The sequence below is a fragment of the Rana temporaria genome, chromosome 2 (genome assembly GCF_905171775.1).
Source record: "Rana temporaria chromosome 2, aRanTem1.1, whole genome shotgun sequence".
Taxonomy (NCBI): domain Eukaryota; kingdom Metazoa; phylum Chordata; class Amphibia; order Anura; family Ranidae; genus Rana; species Rana temporaria.
The window spans coordinates 244,948,568-244,964,405 of record NC_053490.1 but is presented as its reverse complement, the minus strand read 5'-3'; the positions used below and the strand labels follow the sequence as shown (position 1 = coordinate 244,964,405).

Genomic DNA, 15,838 nt, shown 5'->3' with positions numbered 1-15,838 from the left:
AGTGCTCTGGTCTTTGGCCAGCCAAATGGTCCGGGGCTGAAGTGGATAATAATGCTGTCCAACTGGATGAGATTTTCTAAAGTTGGTGCACACAGAATCTGGTGCACCTGTACATAGTAACCAGTCAGCTTCTAACTAGCTTATTTGAAAAACAAGAAGTTAAGTCCTGCCTTGTACCTCAAAGTTTGAGGTCTATTATTGTTCAGCCTATTCTTCATCAATCAATAATATTTGTGACTATTGTCTCTCTGAAATTGTGTACTCTGTGATCTCTTTATGAAAACATGCCTGGTTTCTCCCCATTAAATTGTGGTTTAGTAAAAGTACTTACATGCTGTGCATAGAGTCAATAAAATATTTTACAGATTTTTTTCAGGTCAAATAATACACTCTATGGTTGAGTTTGTTATTAAAATCTACCTTGCATCTCATCCTTTTCAAATGTGGCCAAGTACATTTTTAATTACTGTATATGGAGTCAAATATTTTGAAGACTTTTTAGTAGATATTATTTATTAAAAGCTGACTTGTCCTGCCTGTTCACAGTGCAGCCTAATACTGTCTATGCAGTTACTTAAATACTTTTTTATGATTTTGGGGGTTAAAAACTGCATGTGGTCTGTCATTTTCAATTTTTGCCTACAAGAGACTGTTAAAATACTGTCTATGTCTTATATACAATATTTATTTGTTTAATATTGACCAATAAATTCTTTATTTTGTTTTTTGTCCTCAAACATTTTTTTTTTGTCAAACAAGGCTATCCAGAAATGCATTAAGATTACAAATTTGCAGCATGCACCATATCCCTTCCATTTTAATGTAAAAAATGTTAACTTTATATTTTTGGTCTGTGGAAAGCTACTAGGGTATGTGATTTAGTCAATGATGCCTGCAAGAAATTGTAGAAATACTAAACATGCTGGGGCAGATTCAAGTACCTGCGCACAATAATACGACGGGCGCAGCGTATCTAAGATACACTACGCCACCGTAACTTTTTTTTTTCGAATCCTCAAAGAATTTGCGCCGTAAGTTACTGCGGCGTAGTGTATCTTTGGCGGCGTAATGGCGCGCCATTCAAATCTCTGTGATGGGGGCGTGTTTTATGTAAATACGTCATGACCCGACGTAAACAACGTTTTTTTTTAACTGCGCATGCGCCATCCGTGGGGGTATCCCAGTGTGCATGCTTGAAATTAACCCAGAACAAGCCAATGCTTCCGACGGTGACATCATTCTACGCAAATCCCTATTCGCGGACGACTTATGCAAACGACGTAAAAATTTCAAATTCCTACGCGGGAACGCCAGCCATACTTAACATTGAGTACGCCTCATAACAGTAGCTTTAACTATACGCCGGAAAAAGCCGAACGCAAACAACGTAAAAAATGCGCCGGCCGGACGTACGTTCGTGGAACGCCGTAACTAGCTAATTTGCATACTCGATGCGGAATTCAACGGAAACGCCACCTAGCGGCCGCCGAAAAATTTCAGCTTAGATCCGACGGCGTACTAAGACGTACGCCTGTCGGATCTAGCCGAGATGTCGTCGGATCTTGTTTTGAAGATACAAAACAAAGATACGACGCGCAAAATTTGAAATTACACGGCGTATCAAGAGATACGCCGGCGTGATACTTTTGTGGATCTGCCCCGCTGTGTGTGTGGCATATTACCTCTATTGCAATCTGAAAAATTTACTTCAAATGTATTTTGTTCCTCCAAAGTTAAATAGGATGTAGTTTAGCCAATGAGGTCTACAAGAAATTGTACATATACAGTACTATGTATGCTGTCTGTAGCACATTAATTCAGTTTTTTCCAGAAAAATATACATAGGTTTTTTTTTACCTCCAAAGTTAAATAGGGATGTAGTAGGCAACGAGGTCTACAATAAATTGTACATATACTATGTATGCTGTCTGTAGCACATTAATTATGTTTTGACCAGGAAAATGTAAAATCGTTTTTTGTTTACCTCCAAAAACTAATGGGGATGTAGTAGGCAATGAGGCCAATGAGAAATTGTAGAAATGCTACATATGCTGTCTGTAGTATATTAATTCTGTTTTAATAGGAAAATATATAAAGTTTAACTTTTTTTTTTACTTCTACAAAACTAAATAGTGGTGTGGTTTAGGCAGTGAGGCCTACACAAAATAGTATAAATACTATGTATGCTGCCTGTAGCTTTTTAATTATGCTTTCATCAGAAAAATATCAAAGCTAAATGGGATGTGATTTAGGCAATGAGTCCTACAAGAAATTGTAGAAATACTACAAATGCTGTGTGTAGCATAATAAATCTGTTTAATAAAAAATATAAATCTTAATTTGTTCTTGACCTCCAAAACAAAATGGGGATGTGGTTTAGGCAATGAGGCCTAAACGTGGCCTAAATGTGGCAGTACAATATTTCCGGCCTTTGTATCAAAAATAATATGCTACCAAAAAAATGTTTTTTGTTACACGTTACAATAAATCAGACTGTTGTGATGATGATGATGTATGTAAGCCAATGAATAATGTAAAAGTAAGGTAAAATAAAAACATATCACACACAGATTATGTGATGCCAGAATATGGCTTTGCCGATACTGTCCTTGAGAATGTTACTGTACAGTTACAATGCATACAGTTTATAGGCATCTCCTAAGCACATCATTTAAAGCATTTCGCCCTCAAAGTTGCACAAAACAGAGGGCCTTCTCCCCAAATAACAGTTTTTCTTAAAATACTTCCATTGATTCATGGCACCTATGGCAGTACCCAACTCCCCATGCCTTTTGCTTGACAATTCATTGTCTTTTAGCTTTGAAAATGGACGGAACTGATTTGAAGGATTCAGCGCTTATTGAGTTTAATGAGGTTCAGATTAAAAGTCACATTTTCTAGAATTGATGAAAGTTCAAAGAGCAGCCCCTGTTTCGAACATAAGCACATTCGCTCATCGCTGGTAACCACTATAAAACAGATAAATGGTACCCACCTAGTGCTGCTACATCCATGTTTTGCACCAGGTCCTTAATGTTTTCTAAGATAGCAGAACATTTGTACTCTGCCTTCTCAAATGCAACTTGATATTCAGGAAGAAGGGATCTGAACTTCTTGATCTTTTGTAACTGCTGATGAACAGCATGGATCTTCTGTTCCACCACAGCTTTATCCTGGGCAATCTGTTGCAATATTTTCAGTGTCCCCTCCTTGTGTTGTTCCAGGACAATCTTTTCATGAATTAGGTCATCTGTCAGTTTTTCAAGCGATTTAAGTTTTTGTTCAATGCAAATTAGGACTTCTTTAGCAAAATCATGTTGCTTTAATATTGCAGAATACTGATCTTTCATAAGAGCTCTAAAACACTGAGCAAAATGTTCAAAGGTTGCATTGGTTATCTTGCCATATGTACTTTCGGATGACTTCATATATTTAGTAATAGAAAGATGCATGGATGATAGAAGATAGCATACGTTTTCTTTGTCTTGCTTGGTCAGCATGCCTAAATCTTCTATGTGATAACTTGCATGCTCTACTAGAGTTTCCCTAGAAAAACAAAATTATAGAACATGTTTAACATGGGCTTAAAAAGAAAACAGAGAATACATCATTTATAGCTGAAATAGTTTAAAACCAATACATATTTTAGTATAGAAAAAGAAAACATTTTCGTTAAAATTGTTTAAAGTATAAGTTCACCTTTTAAAAAAAATTTAAATAAATGCACCCTTTTGCAGGAAAAAAAAGTGCATTTATTATTTGTTTTACTTGAAGCCTGTAAATCTCAGCAGATCGCTGGTGCCATGTAGGACTCCTGCAGACTTGTCAGTGTATTTGTCTGTTCGTACCATGTACAGACTGGCAGATACACACTGACAGAAAGAGAGAATGAACTACCAGAGCGCTCAACAGCAGCTGTCTGTACTTGTAGTTTGCCATTCACAGAACTCTGTAGATTTTGCTATAGTTTGTTTTGTGTTTTATTTTCAAAATATGGTCAGAATAAGTGGTTTGCTCAAACCAGCATTTGATATATAGCTAAAGGATCTATTTATTCTGCTATATCGGAAAATTTAGACTTTCACCACTGAGCAACAATATGGCTCCATGCATACTGAAGCTGATAAACTGCAGTTTATTGGCGTTTGGGGCTTTTTTTTAAAAAAAAGCCCATAAACTGAACTCTATGTTAGCCCTATGTGCCCATGTGTTTTTTAGTGTTAAAGAGCTTTGGAGTTTATTGGCTTTTTTCTGAACGGGGAAAAAAAAGCTCAAAAACGCACATCACCGAAAAATGCTCAAAAACGCCGGCACCAGCGTTTTTTTGCATTTTTTTATCTATTGAAAAAAAAATTAAAAAGAAAAAAAGCTAAAAAACGCTACACTGAAAAACGTTAATAAACGCTATTGCAAAAACGCAAAAAAAAAGGTTGAAAGGCTCCCTGCAAAGCTACTGCAATAGCTTTTTTTAGCTTCTGTGTGCATGGAGCCTATTACTAGCATGGTTGCAGGATGGTGTAATCCTAGCATAATACCAAATGAGTGCAGACTTTGCCAGTATGGATGGTGTGCCCAATGGACACCCTTTACACAGTACAAGTAACGGTAGTGACATTTTCAATGCAGGTTTCACCATTGATGCAGGACCTTGACCAAATTCTTACCTGACCTTTATTGCGAGACCTCCATATGAGCTTTAAAGCTTCCATTCCTAGCTGTACATCCTTTTACCTGCGGGACCAGTGACATGTTCCTTTCCTATGGGCCACAATACTCGAAATCTGTAGGTTGAACTAGACCTCCACATACGCCATCCACTGACAATGCTAATTCTGCTTGAATATTGAATATTTTGTGTGGTTCATGACGGTGTCATTCACCATATCTCAAATTTAAATTTTCCTATATAATTAACCCTGATGAAAGGACTTTGAACCTGAAATGCGTTGTTACCCAGAAAGCTTTCCCAGATGTTGGCTACCAGAAAGTATTTTTTGGATACTGGAGAGAAACTACTTTATAATCGTACCTTTATATTCTTTTGCAAGATATTGTGTTACTGTATGTGTATTTGTATCTAATGTTAGTGTATGTTTTAGCAATCATTGTGTGATGATTTTTTTGTTTTTTTGTATCAATAAAACAATTTTTTACATATTTCATTAGTGCTTTGTCAATTTAAAATCCCATTTGGTGGTATCCAAACGTCCAAGCATAATACCAAACGAGGGTCAATTGTAGCTAGGAATTTCTGCTGCAAAAAGAAAATCTGTCCAATATAAATGCATGTCTAAAAATCCAGGAAGGCAAAAAGCTGTATTTGTAAAGCCTATGGGACACCCTGCAAATGCAGATAAGGTAAAGACTACAGGTGAAAATTCAACAATGGATGCTGAAATACTGGATGGCATGTGTTCAGTCGTATGTTAGCATTTTACAAAACAGTGTTATTTTTGTCAACTAAAAGCAGACCAATTCACAGCCAACATTTCTTACATTAAGAATAGGTATCAGAATTATTTTAGTATACTCTTCCTTTAGAAACAAGAGAGGAAGCAAAAAGGAATGACAACACAAAATAATCCTAGTAAACTGCTTGAATATTTTTATGCCATCTCTGTTAACCCAGTGAATCATGTGACCTGAAGGAATATTTTACTTATTAATTATGAAGAAGATTGGCAGGTAACCAGGGCAACACAGCTGCAGCTTCTACCGTGAATTTAATCTGTCTGCTTTCCCTATGGATCTAGTCTGGTCGATGGGTTTTGGAAGTGAGGCCTTGTTGAGAATGCTGTGTGTATATTTTTATTATTTCCCTCTGGCTATTCAATGAAATAAAAGCTTAAATCTGAACAATCAGTTTCTCTGTGTTTAGAGAAAAAACAAAGATCTTAGGAGACCATAAGCAACCATTCCTACCGTTTAAGCACTGCAGTATGACAAGTTTTTTCTTAGTTGTATGTTTAGAATACGTTTTTGCAATATCTTTCTGCAGAACAACAATTGTCTATGAAAAATATGAATATTTATCTGATACAGAAACAAATGTATATAAAATATGGCAGATACATCAGCATGCATGCCTTTATTCAGCGCTAGATTTATATTTCTCAGTGATCTTGCACAACTGTCTTATACCTCCCTATCCCTATCCCAGTGACTGCCTAACATTAGTACAACACTAACAAAATCTGATGTAATAATTGCACTGGCACGGTAAGGTTGGGAGCAGAGGCTGAAAAAGACAAAACACTTTTTGGGAAGAAATCTTAGGTTTTTTAAGCTAGTTAACTGCTTCAGCCCCGGAGGATTTGGCTGCCCAATGACTGGCCATTGTTTGCCATACGGCACTGCGCCGCTTTAACTGACAATTGTGCGGTCATGCGAAGTTGTACCCAAACATAATTGACTTTTTTTTCCCCAAAAAATAGAGCTTTCTTTTGGTGGTATTTGATCACCTCTGCGGTTTTTATTTTTGGCGATAAAAACAAAAAAAGAGCGACAATTTTGAAAAAAACGCAATATCTTTTACTTTTTGCTATAATAAATATCCCAATTAAGAAAAAGATTGAGTTTTTTTCCTCAGTTTAAGCCAATATGTATTCTTCTACATATTTTTGGTAAAAAAAATTGCAGTAAGCGGTTGGTTTGCGCAAAAGTTATAGCGTCTACAAAATAGGGGAAATATTATGGCATTTATATTGCGTTTTTTAATAGTAATTTGCGGTGTTGCGATGTTGTAGCGAACAGGTTGGACACTTTTGACACATTTTTGGGACCATTGACATTTACAGAGCGATCAGTGCTATAAATATGCACTGATTACTATGTAAATGTCACTGGCAGGAAAGGGGTTAACACTAGGGGGGTGATCAAGGGGTTTAATGTTTAACCTATTGTGTGTTGTAACTGTGGGGGGATGGGACTAACTAGAAGATTTGATAGATCGTTTTTTCTACTTTGTAGAAAGACACAATCTTTCTGGTCTCCTAAGACAGCTCCTAAGACAGCTCAGGGATTTGTGAGTTTACACACAAAAATTCCCATGCTCCCGCTCGTGCACGCGATTGCACGTGGCCGGCGGGGATCGCGCCCTGTGGTGGCTCTACAGGGCGAAGCTGTATATATACGAGATTTAGCCCAGGAGAGCCATTCTGCCGCAGTATATCTGCATGAGCTGGTTAATAAAATAGTTTTTTCTTTACACCACTGGTTGCACTGGTACAGTTACTTTTACAAGGGAGCTAACAAGCCCCCTATGTGATAGCTTTGGGTAGATGATAGGTACTCTTTGTGGAGACATCAGAACACTGATTGAGAGTGATTTAAAATGCAGTTGTACAATGAGAGCATGCGTGCATGTGTGTGGTCGCCATACTAGTTTTATTTAGTATGAATAATTAAACCTGAGCAGGCACTTAACAGCCAAGTCACAAAGGTCACTTGAATATATAGCCAATTCTATTTGAATAATACCGTCTACCTCCAATGCAGAATTACCTGCCTGGTGGAAGCATCTATAACTCTTTTACTCTTCTCTAATAAGCTCCAGAAATGACTTACCTTGTCCACTGAGGGACATAATAAACATTAAGTGCATTAAAGAGGGAGGGAAATTGTTGACACCACTTGTAGAATATAGATCCCATGTCACTACGAATGAGAAACCAGCGAATGTTCTGCTGAACCACCTGCAAAAACAGATTCCATGCACTCTCCTTGGAGTATGTCAGTCCAGCATTGGTTACCTGAAAAACATTTTATAATCATGAGCATACTTGGACAGGAAGACAAACCAATAAAGAGTTTACCATTTTATAATATCTACTTGTATGTATTCTTTGAGAGAACAAAATATCATATTCACTGCAAATAGCAATGTACTTATTGATTTTACATTTGCTAAGTCTATACAGAATTGTGGATCATAGTTATCTGTGTTCATACGGGCATAAGTGTATGACCTGAGGACACATTCAAGCCGCTGGAGCCATTGCAGTCAGCCACACTACGTGCACACAGCCTTTATATGACAAACTATAAAAAGTTTATGTCATTGTATATTCAGTGTAATTCAGATAGAAATAGAAGTAGCAGGGATGAGACATCTCTCTCGGTACCAGGGTGAAAAAAATAGAAACACATTACTCTGGGAAAAGTACTTACTGCAGTCTGTTTAAAGATGAATGAGAGACTCTATTGTACTAATTACCATTTCACAATCTAAATCTAAGCTTTCTTTGAAAATTGCTTTTTTCTCCAGACATCTACATGCTGATAGTATAACCAGTTACACAAGGTGTATAATGTTATTTTATCAGTGCCTGTTTGAGGCCTCTTGTACACGATACTCCTGTTTGAGCATCTACTTTTTCTGACGTTTCTCTTTTGTATGTATTTGTGTGCATTTTCGCATATATGCATTTGCGCAATTTTCAAGCAAACATATTCTTGCATTTTTGTTCTGCACAATATGTAAATGGACATGCGTATTTGCGTGCATGAGGCATAAATTATTTACCATAAATGCAGATTTTTCTATTTTCTTTTTTACTGAAAAATGCACAGCTCTTGTTTACATGTCTGTGTGCATAGGCACATTGAAATTAATGGGCTGTATTTTAGCTCAGTAAAAAAAAAAGCCGTACTGAGCTTTTTTAAGCTGCAGTGTGCAAGAGGCATTATAATATTGCTATATCTTTACTTAAACATAAACTGTAATTGCTTTGGATTATTCAGAAATCCACAGTCTTATAATAATGCACAGACTTATTAGCTTTGATTTAAAAATCCAGTCGTTATTGGGTATTAGTCCAAAAAATTGCTTTCATATTCATTACTAATTTTGATTTTAATAATTGCATGTCATACATAACACTAATAATCCTTCAATACTTAAATCCATGGTCCAGTCCTAGCATCAGACATCACTGATGTGCCGTCCCCTGCTTTGTGCTATGGTTATAAGTAAAAGCTAATATACAAAAAAAAAGAGCCGCTGCTCCAGATGTATGATGATAACCTGAGGTGGAATATCTTGTAGAGTGCCAGACCCGGCCCGCCTCCATGGGAAACTTGTAAGAAAAGAAATGGCTGCACATCCAGGAATTCCAATTGCCTTTTATTGTTCAAAGTGATAACACCAACATGAGGTCACGTAGACGCATTTCACACAAACATCTTGTGCTTAATCATTAATGATTAAGCACAATATGTTTGTGTGAAATGCGTCTACGTGACCTTGCGTTGGTGTCCTTGGTGTTACCACTTTGAACAATAAAAGGCAATCGGAATTCCTGGATGTGCAGACATTTCTTTTCTTACAAATATGTAAAAGCTGCTTTGTTACTAAGAGGGAACATGTCTTATATTAAGACACTATTTAGAAGAAAGGTTTTAGCCCTAGATCAATGCAGGAATAATGTCTGACGAGCCAAAAGGCAGGAGGCCTATGCAGCAGGTAAGTTTTCACTGGAAGCCAATAACTTATTAGTGAGCTCCCACTAACGACTAACAAAAAAGAGGGCACTCCCCACTAACCATTAGCTTAAAAGGCCACTGAGCACTAATAGAAGGGACTACTCACCACTAGAAATAGGGGGCACTCAACACTGATGGCTAGCCTAAAGAAACAGTCATTACTGACCACCAACAAAAGGGAAGCAATACATTACTGGCCATTTTTTTTACATTGTACTGTATTCCCCTAACATATTTCTAAATGTGGCACTTTGAATGAATGAATGAATGAAAAACTTATATAGCGCGGCACATGCGAACTGAATCGCCTCTGGGCCTCTGTAAGCTGTGTTGTACACTGCATCCCCTGGCCCTATGTACTCTGATTGTATTCTGTAGACTATGCTGTTCATTATATACTGCACTCTGTAAGCTGTGCTGTATAATATAGCCCTGATCACTGTGCTCTGTAAGCTGTGCTGATCATTACATACCGCTGATAACTGCAGCCTGTAAGCTGTGCTCTACCGTACATACCCCAGCCTGCTGCACTCTATAGACTGTTTTGTACATTAGATACTTCTGAACATTGTGATGTACAATACCTAGTCCTGACCACTGCAGTATTAAATCTGTGCTGGACATTACATATTTTGCAATGTTTATTAATATCTTTATCCTTTATGGTGAGCACACAAAACACTGATTTTTACTATGTTTCCTTTTATTGACCTTATCAAAGCACCTCTAATTTTAATGCATGTCCCTGTATAAATGTAGTACTGTATGTATGTGTACCAGATGATAATATAGTTAAGACATACCTCACTTCTCATGGCATGAGCTATGGTTGCCTGTTGTTCCAGTGTGAAGAGATGAGATACTGATCCAAAAACAACAAATTCAGCAATGTACACCAGTGCTGTTGGATCAATGTCCTCTTCAGTGAGCAGGACCATAGTTCTTTGACCCTAGAGACAAGAGGCTTACAGTAAGAGAGTATAATAAAAAGCAAAAGAAAAAAATCTAACCTCCCGCTACCTTTGCTTTACATAGACATTGTGAAGCAATAACCAGAAAACATGTAAATAACTCATTTTTTACCACTTGACTTCTGGAAGGTTTTACCCCTTCGTGACAATGTTTTACTATTCAGCACTGTGCTAGTTTAACTCCCAATTGTGTGGTCATGCAACACTGTACACAAATTACATTTATATAATTTTTTTCACATAAATAGAGCTTTCTTTTAGGGGTATTTGATCACCACTGGATGTTTTATTTTTTATTATTTAAATGAAAACATACTGAAAAAAAAAAATATATTTTCTGTTATAAAACTATAAAAATATCCAATAAATTCAAAATTCTTCATAAATTTAAGCCAAAATATATTCTGGTACATGTCTCAGTGTATATTTATTGTTTTTTGTGAAAGTTATATTGTCTACAAACTATGGTTTTACTACTGGAATTGAGGCAGATCTGACCAACTGCCTGTCACATTTCTTGAGGTGTTAAAATGCCAGGACAATACATACACCACCAAATCCCCTTTTTGGAAGGTAGACACCACAAGGTTTTTTCTTTGTTAGGCATGTCTGGGATCTTATTTTATTGTGCAGGATCACTATGGTTTGTTAAAAGTAACTCTGAATTAATGGGCAATTAATGAATTGGTACCTAAATGAATTTAGGGCAAAGTGGTTGTTATTTAGAAACATGTACTAGATTAAGATAAGGGATCTAATTTCGAATTAACCTAATTTTCTATACTATTATTATGTACAGGTATACATACTGTAAATAACATTTAAAACACAAACCATGCCTTATTACACATAGTAAGATTAAAATGTAATTTTTCATGCAGTTCTGCAAGCAATTTCTGTGGTTGAAAATTGTGGGTGATCGTGTTTTGTTTGTATGAAATGTAAAGAATTTAAGGAACTTACTTTCAGTCCAGCTTTAACATAGCAGTCAACAAGCTGGGATTTGAAATGTCTGGCTCGCTGCTCTTCATCTTCTATTTTCATATGTGACCCAAGCTGGACCACACTAAATCCAGACAAGTGCGCAGCAAGTCGAGCTACTGAGCTGGTTGATCGTGGGCAGCCTTCACCACATAGCAAAGTATGCGCACTTCCATGAGGGCTCCAGAGATTGTGGGACAAGCGGCACAACAGATTAATGGTACACTAAAGAAAAATGACTCAAATCAGTGTCACAAAAACATCTAAAACAACAAGGTGCTTGTTAATGGCATGAGCAGGTGTAATCACATACGAATCTGCCAAATGATTTATTTCTCCAATTTGTGGTAATGAGGATGGAGGAGATAATGATGATGAGGTCACTGACGTGACTTGGGTTCCAGATAGAGGAGAGGAGGAAAGTGAGGGTGAGGCACAATCCCAATGAGGCAGCAATCAAGGAAGAGTAGAGAGCAGCCACCCTATTCCATCACATTGTGTAGCTATAATCTACCACCCACTTCCCACAGCTCAGCTATCTGGGCCTTTTTTAGCACATGTGAAGCCGATCGCACTATTGCAAATTGCAAACTTTGTCTCAAGCACATTAAGCGTGGCAAAAACACCAGCCATTTGGGCGCCGGGCACCCGCAATTGCCTGCAATCACAGCAGGACCGTGGATCTGTGGGTGTAAACCCACAAATCCACGTCCTGTCAGAGGTGAGGAGAGGAGACCGATGTGTGTTCCCAGTACAGAGGAACACAGATCGGTCTCCTCCCTTTGTGAGTTCCCTCCCCCTACAGTTAGAATCACTCACTAGGGAACATATTTAACCCCTTCAACGCCCCCTAGTGTTAACCCCTTCCCTGACAGTCACATTTAAACAGTAATCAGTGCAGTTTTATAGCACTAATCGCTGTACAAATGTGAGTATCCGGACCCCCATAATCATTGCATAACCAATTACTTGCATATAAGCCTTCAAAATGGGCACTTTCGATTTTTCACGTTCGTGTCCCATTGACTTTAATGATGTTCATTATTCGGTTCTGAACTTTTGCAATGTTTGAAAGTTCTGGTGTGAAATAAACTGGGTGTAAGGAAAGGACGGAGTATCAGGGAAATGTCCGTAGTAGAAGTACTGGCAATCTTGCCAGTAGAAGAAATGGCCAGAGAAGAAGTACTGGCAATCTTGCCAGTAGAAGAAATGGCCATAGGAGAAGTACTGGCAATCTTGCCAGTAGATGAAATGGGAGCCATAGGCTCATCATGTGACAGGAAGATCCTTCCTGATGCCTATTTAAAGAGAGCTCTGACCATCAGGCAGTGCTGACTGGTCTTCAGCTTGTATCCTGATACCCTGAATCTTGCTGTTACCTTGCTGATCTCCTGTTGCTGAACCTGGCTTGCCCTGACCCCGTTCCTGAACTCTGTTATCCCCTGACTACTGGTTTCTGATCCTGGCTATTCACCTGACGCTGCTACCGCCTGCTGCTTGGTACCTCGCTGCCCGCCTTCCACTTGACCCGGCTTTCTGTATGACCCTGCATCTGCTTCCTGTGCTGAGCCCTGGCAACCCCCCAGTGTCTGCGACTTGCTCCTGCGACTTCCTGCAACTTCCTGCTACAAGTCTTCCAGGAACTACACCTCTTCTGATATCCAGTGTCGCTGCTCCCGCGGAGTGCCTCCTACTCATCCCGGCTCGCACCTCCCGCTACTGCTGTCGGAGTCTTCATCTGCAGGCACTCGTGTTCCTCCTGTCCCTCGGTGTCCTCTGTTTCATCTCCAGCGGTGCCAGGGCGGGAGATACAAGAGAGGCCGACCTCGTCATCTCAGTCTCCCATCAGGTACGTGACAGTACCAGTCAGCCAGTGATGGAGTCTGAAAGGGAGGTCTCTCTTCTACAAACCCTCTGTCGGACTGTTACCGCACTCTCTCAAACGGTGCAAGGGTTACATAAGGACTTTGTTCAGCTTCACGACCAATTGCAGCTTGCACCCAGCCTGGCTTCTACCTCTGAGGACTTGGGAATCAGGCATTCTGCTGCTCAAACCGTGACTTGCAACCATGTTGAACTTTCCTGTTCCCCTGAGCCAAGAGTGCCCCTACCTGAACGTTTCTCTGGAGATCGTAAAAGATTCAGAACTTTCCAAAGTGCCTGTGAACTTTACTTCTCTCTGCTACCCCGCACCTTCTCTACGGAACAAGTTAAAGTGGGATTCCTTATCTCCTTATTGCTGGATGAACCCCAGGCTTGGGCCCACCGGCTTCGAGAGCAACATGATCCTGTCTTGGCTTCCGTGAACTCCTTTTTTGCGGCCATGGCTCAACTATATGCTGACCCTTTCCGTCATCACACAGCGGAAGCTACTCTGAATCACCTGCAACAGGGCTCCAGGCCCGTTGAGGACTATGTATCGGACTTTCGCTTATGGAGCGCTGATACCAAATGGGACAATTCTGCCTTATGTTTCCATTTTCGTCTCGGCTTGTCGGAAGCTATCAAGGATGAGCTAGCCAGGGTGGACACACCTTCTTCCTTGAATGACCTGATTCTTCTTGCTATACAGATTGACCGTCGTCTGCGGGAAAGACAGTCTGAAAAAGCGTTGAATTCCCACTTGTTGCCTGTTCATTCCAAACTTCCTTTACCCGCCTCCTCCGCAGCTATGCCGAAAGACACCCAGAAGGTTCCGCCTGCCAGTTTTCCGAGATCTCCTCTGACTCAGCAAGAACGATCTCGGCGTTATCATAATAGACTCTGCCTCTACTGTGGCGATGAAGGCCATTTCCTTCAGTCTTGTCCTCGAAGACACCGTAGGAGACCCTCTCCTCCATCCCAGATGGTTGCTTCTCCAAGCCTGGGCCAGAACCACACCTCACTACCAATTTCTCTCCAGTTTTCAGGAAAGATCCTTACTGTCCCCGCTATTGTGGATTCTGGGGCTTGTAGCTGTTTTGTAGACTCTTCCTTCGCTACCATGCATGAACTGCCATTGTGCGCCAAGAAAAACAGCTTTTTAGTTCATCTAGCGGATGGTTCAGGTATTAAATCGGGACCCGTCACTCTTGAGACTGCACTTATTCCCTGTTCCACTGCTTCTGGGCATCATGAACTCCTACGTCTGGATGTCATCACATCCCCTCTGTTCCCAGTTATCCTAGGGCAACCCTGGCTGAAGGCACACAATCCTCTCATCAACTGGTCCTCTGGGGAGGTGTCTTTCTCTTCTGATTATTGCAAGAAACACTGTTTTCCTCACACGCCCAGCCCTGGTGAACCATTCCTCTGCATCACTGTGGATCCTGAGACTGCTAAACTTGTGCCTTCCGTCTATCATGAATACCTAGATGTTTTCAATAAAAAGAATGCCGACACTCTCCCTCCTCACAGACCATACGACTGTCCTATTGAACTGCTACCTGGCGCTGAGATCCCCTTTGGCAGAATTTATCCCCTTTCTGAACTTGAACTTGAGGAATTACAGAAGTATATCAACGAAAACCTTGACAAGGGTTTTATCCGGCCTTCTTCTTCCCCTGCCGGAGCGGGGATATTCTTTGTTGAAAAGAAAGATCACACGCTTCGGCCTTGTATCGATTATCGGGACTTAAATAAGGTTACCATTAAAAATCGATACCCTCTACCCCTCATCCCTGAGTTGTTTCAGAGACTGCGTGAAGCACGTGTTTTCTCCAAGTTGGATCTAAGAGGGGCATATAACCTGATCAGAATCAGAGAAGGGGATGAGTGGAAGACGGCCTTTAGGTCTCGTTTTGGGCACTTTGAGTACCTGGTGATGCCCTTTGGGCTTTGTAACGCGCCAGCGACCTTCCAGCACTTTGTAAACTATGTGTTTCGGGACTTCCTTGATGTGTTTACCATCGTTTACTTAGATGACATATTGGTGTTCTCCACTTCCCTTGAGCGTCATCGAGTCCATGTTAAGAAGGTACTAGACAGACTAAGGAAACACCATCTTTATGCCAAAGCAGAAAAATGTGAGTTCGAGAAGTCCACCATTCAGTTCCTGGGTCTTGTTATCTCCGCGGATGGGATTGCTATGGACCCCCAAAAGGTCTCTGCAGTTCTCGAATGGCCAGCCCCGACTGATAAAAAATCTGTACAACGGTTTGTGGGATTCTCCAACTTTTACAGGAAATTCATCAAGAACTTTTCAGGTATCATATCTCCCATCACACAATTAACCAGATCACACACAACCTTCTCATGGACTTTAGAGGCTCAAGCTGCTTTTGAAAAATTGAAGGGCCTTTTTACTTCTGCACCCATCTTGAGACATCCTGATCCTGCTTTGCCCTATGTTCTTGAGGTTGATGCCTCCGAAATTGCTGTGGGAGCCATATTGTCTCAACGACTGGGGACAAAGTCCCTACTTC

The 15,838-nt window shown here is 39.9% G+C and overlaps 1 protein-coding gene across 1 annotated transcript in view; it reads right to left on the bottom strand.

Annotated features, from left to right (window-relative positions):
- The window catches only part of LOC120926622 (dynein beta chain, flagellar outer arm-like), a 533,844-nt gene that overhangs the window by 251,524 nt on the left and 266,482 nt on the right, over window positions 1-15,838 (bottom strand). Inside the window, 4 exon segments of the mRNA XM_040336739.1 lie at window positions 2,996-3,546; window positions 7,567-7,751; window positions 10,287-10,433; window positions 11,418-11,660. Coding sequence (XP_040192673.1) covers window positions 2,996-3,546; window positions 7,567-7,751; window positions 10,287-10,433; window positions 11,418-11,660 — 1,126 coding nt within the window.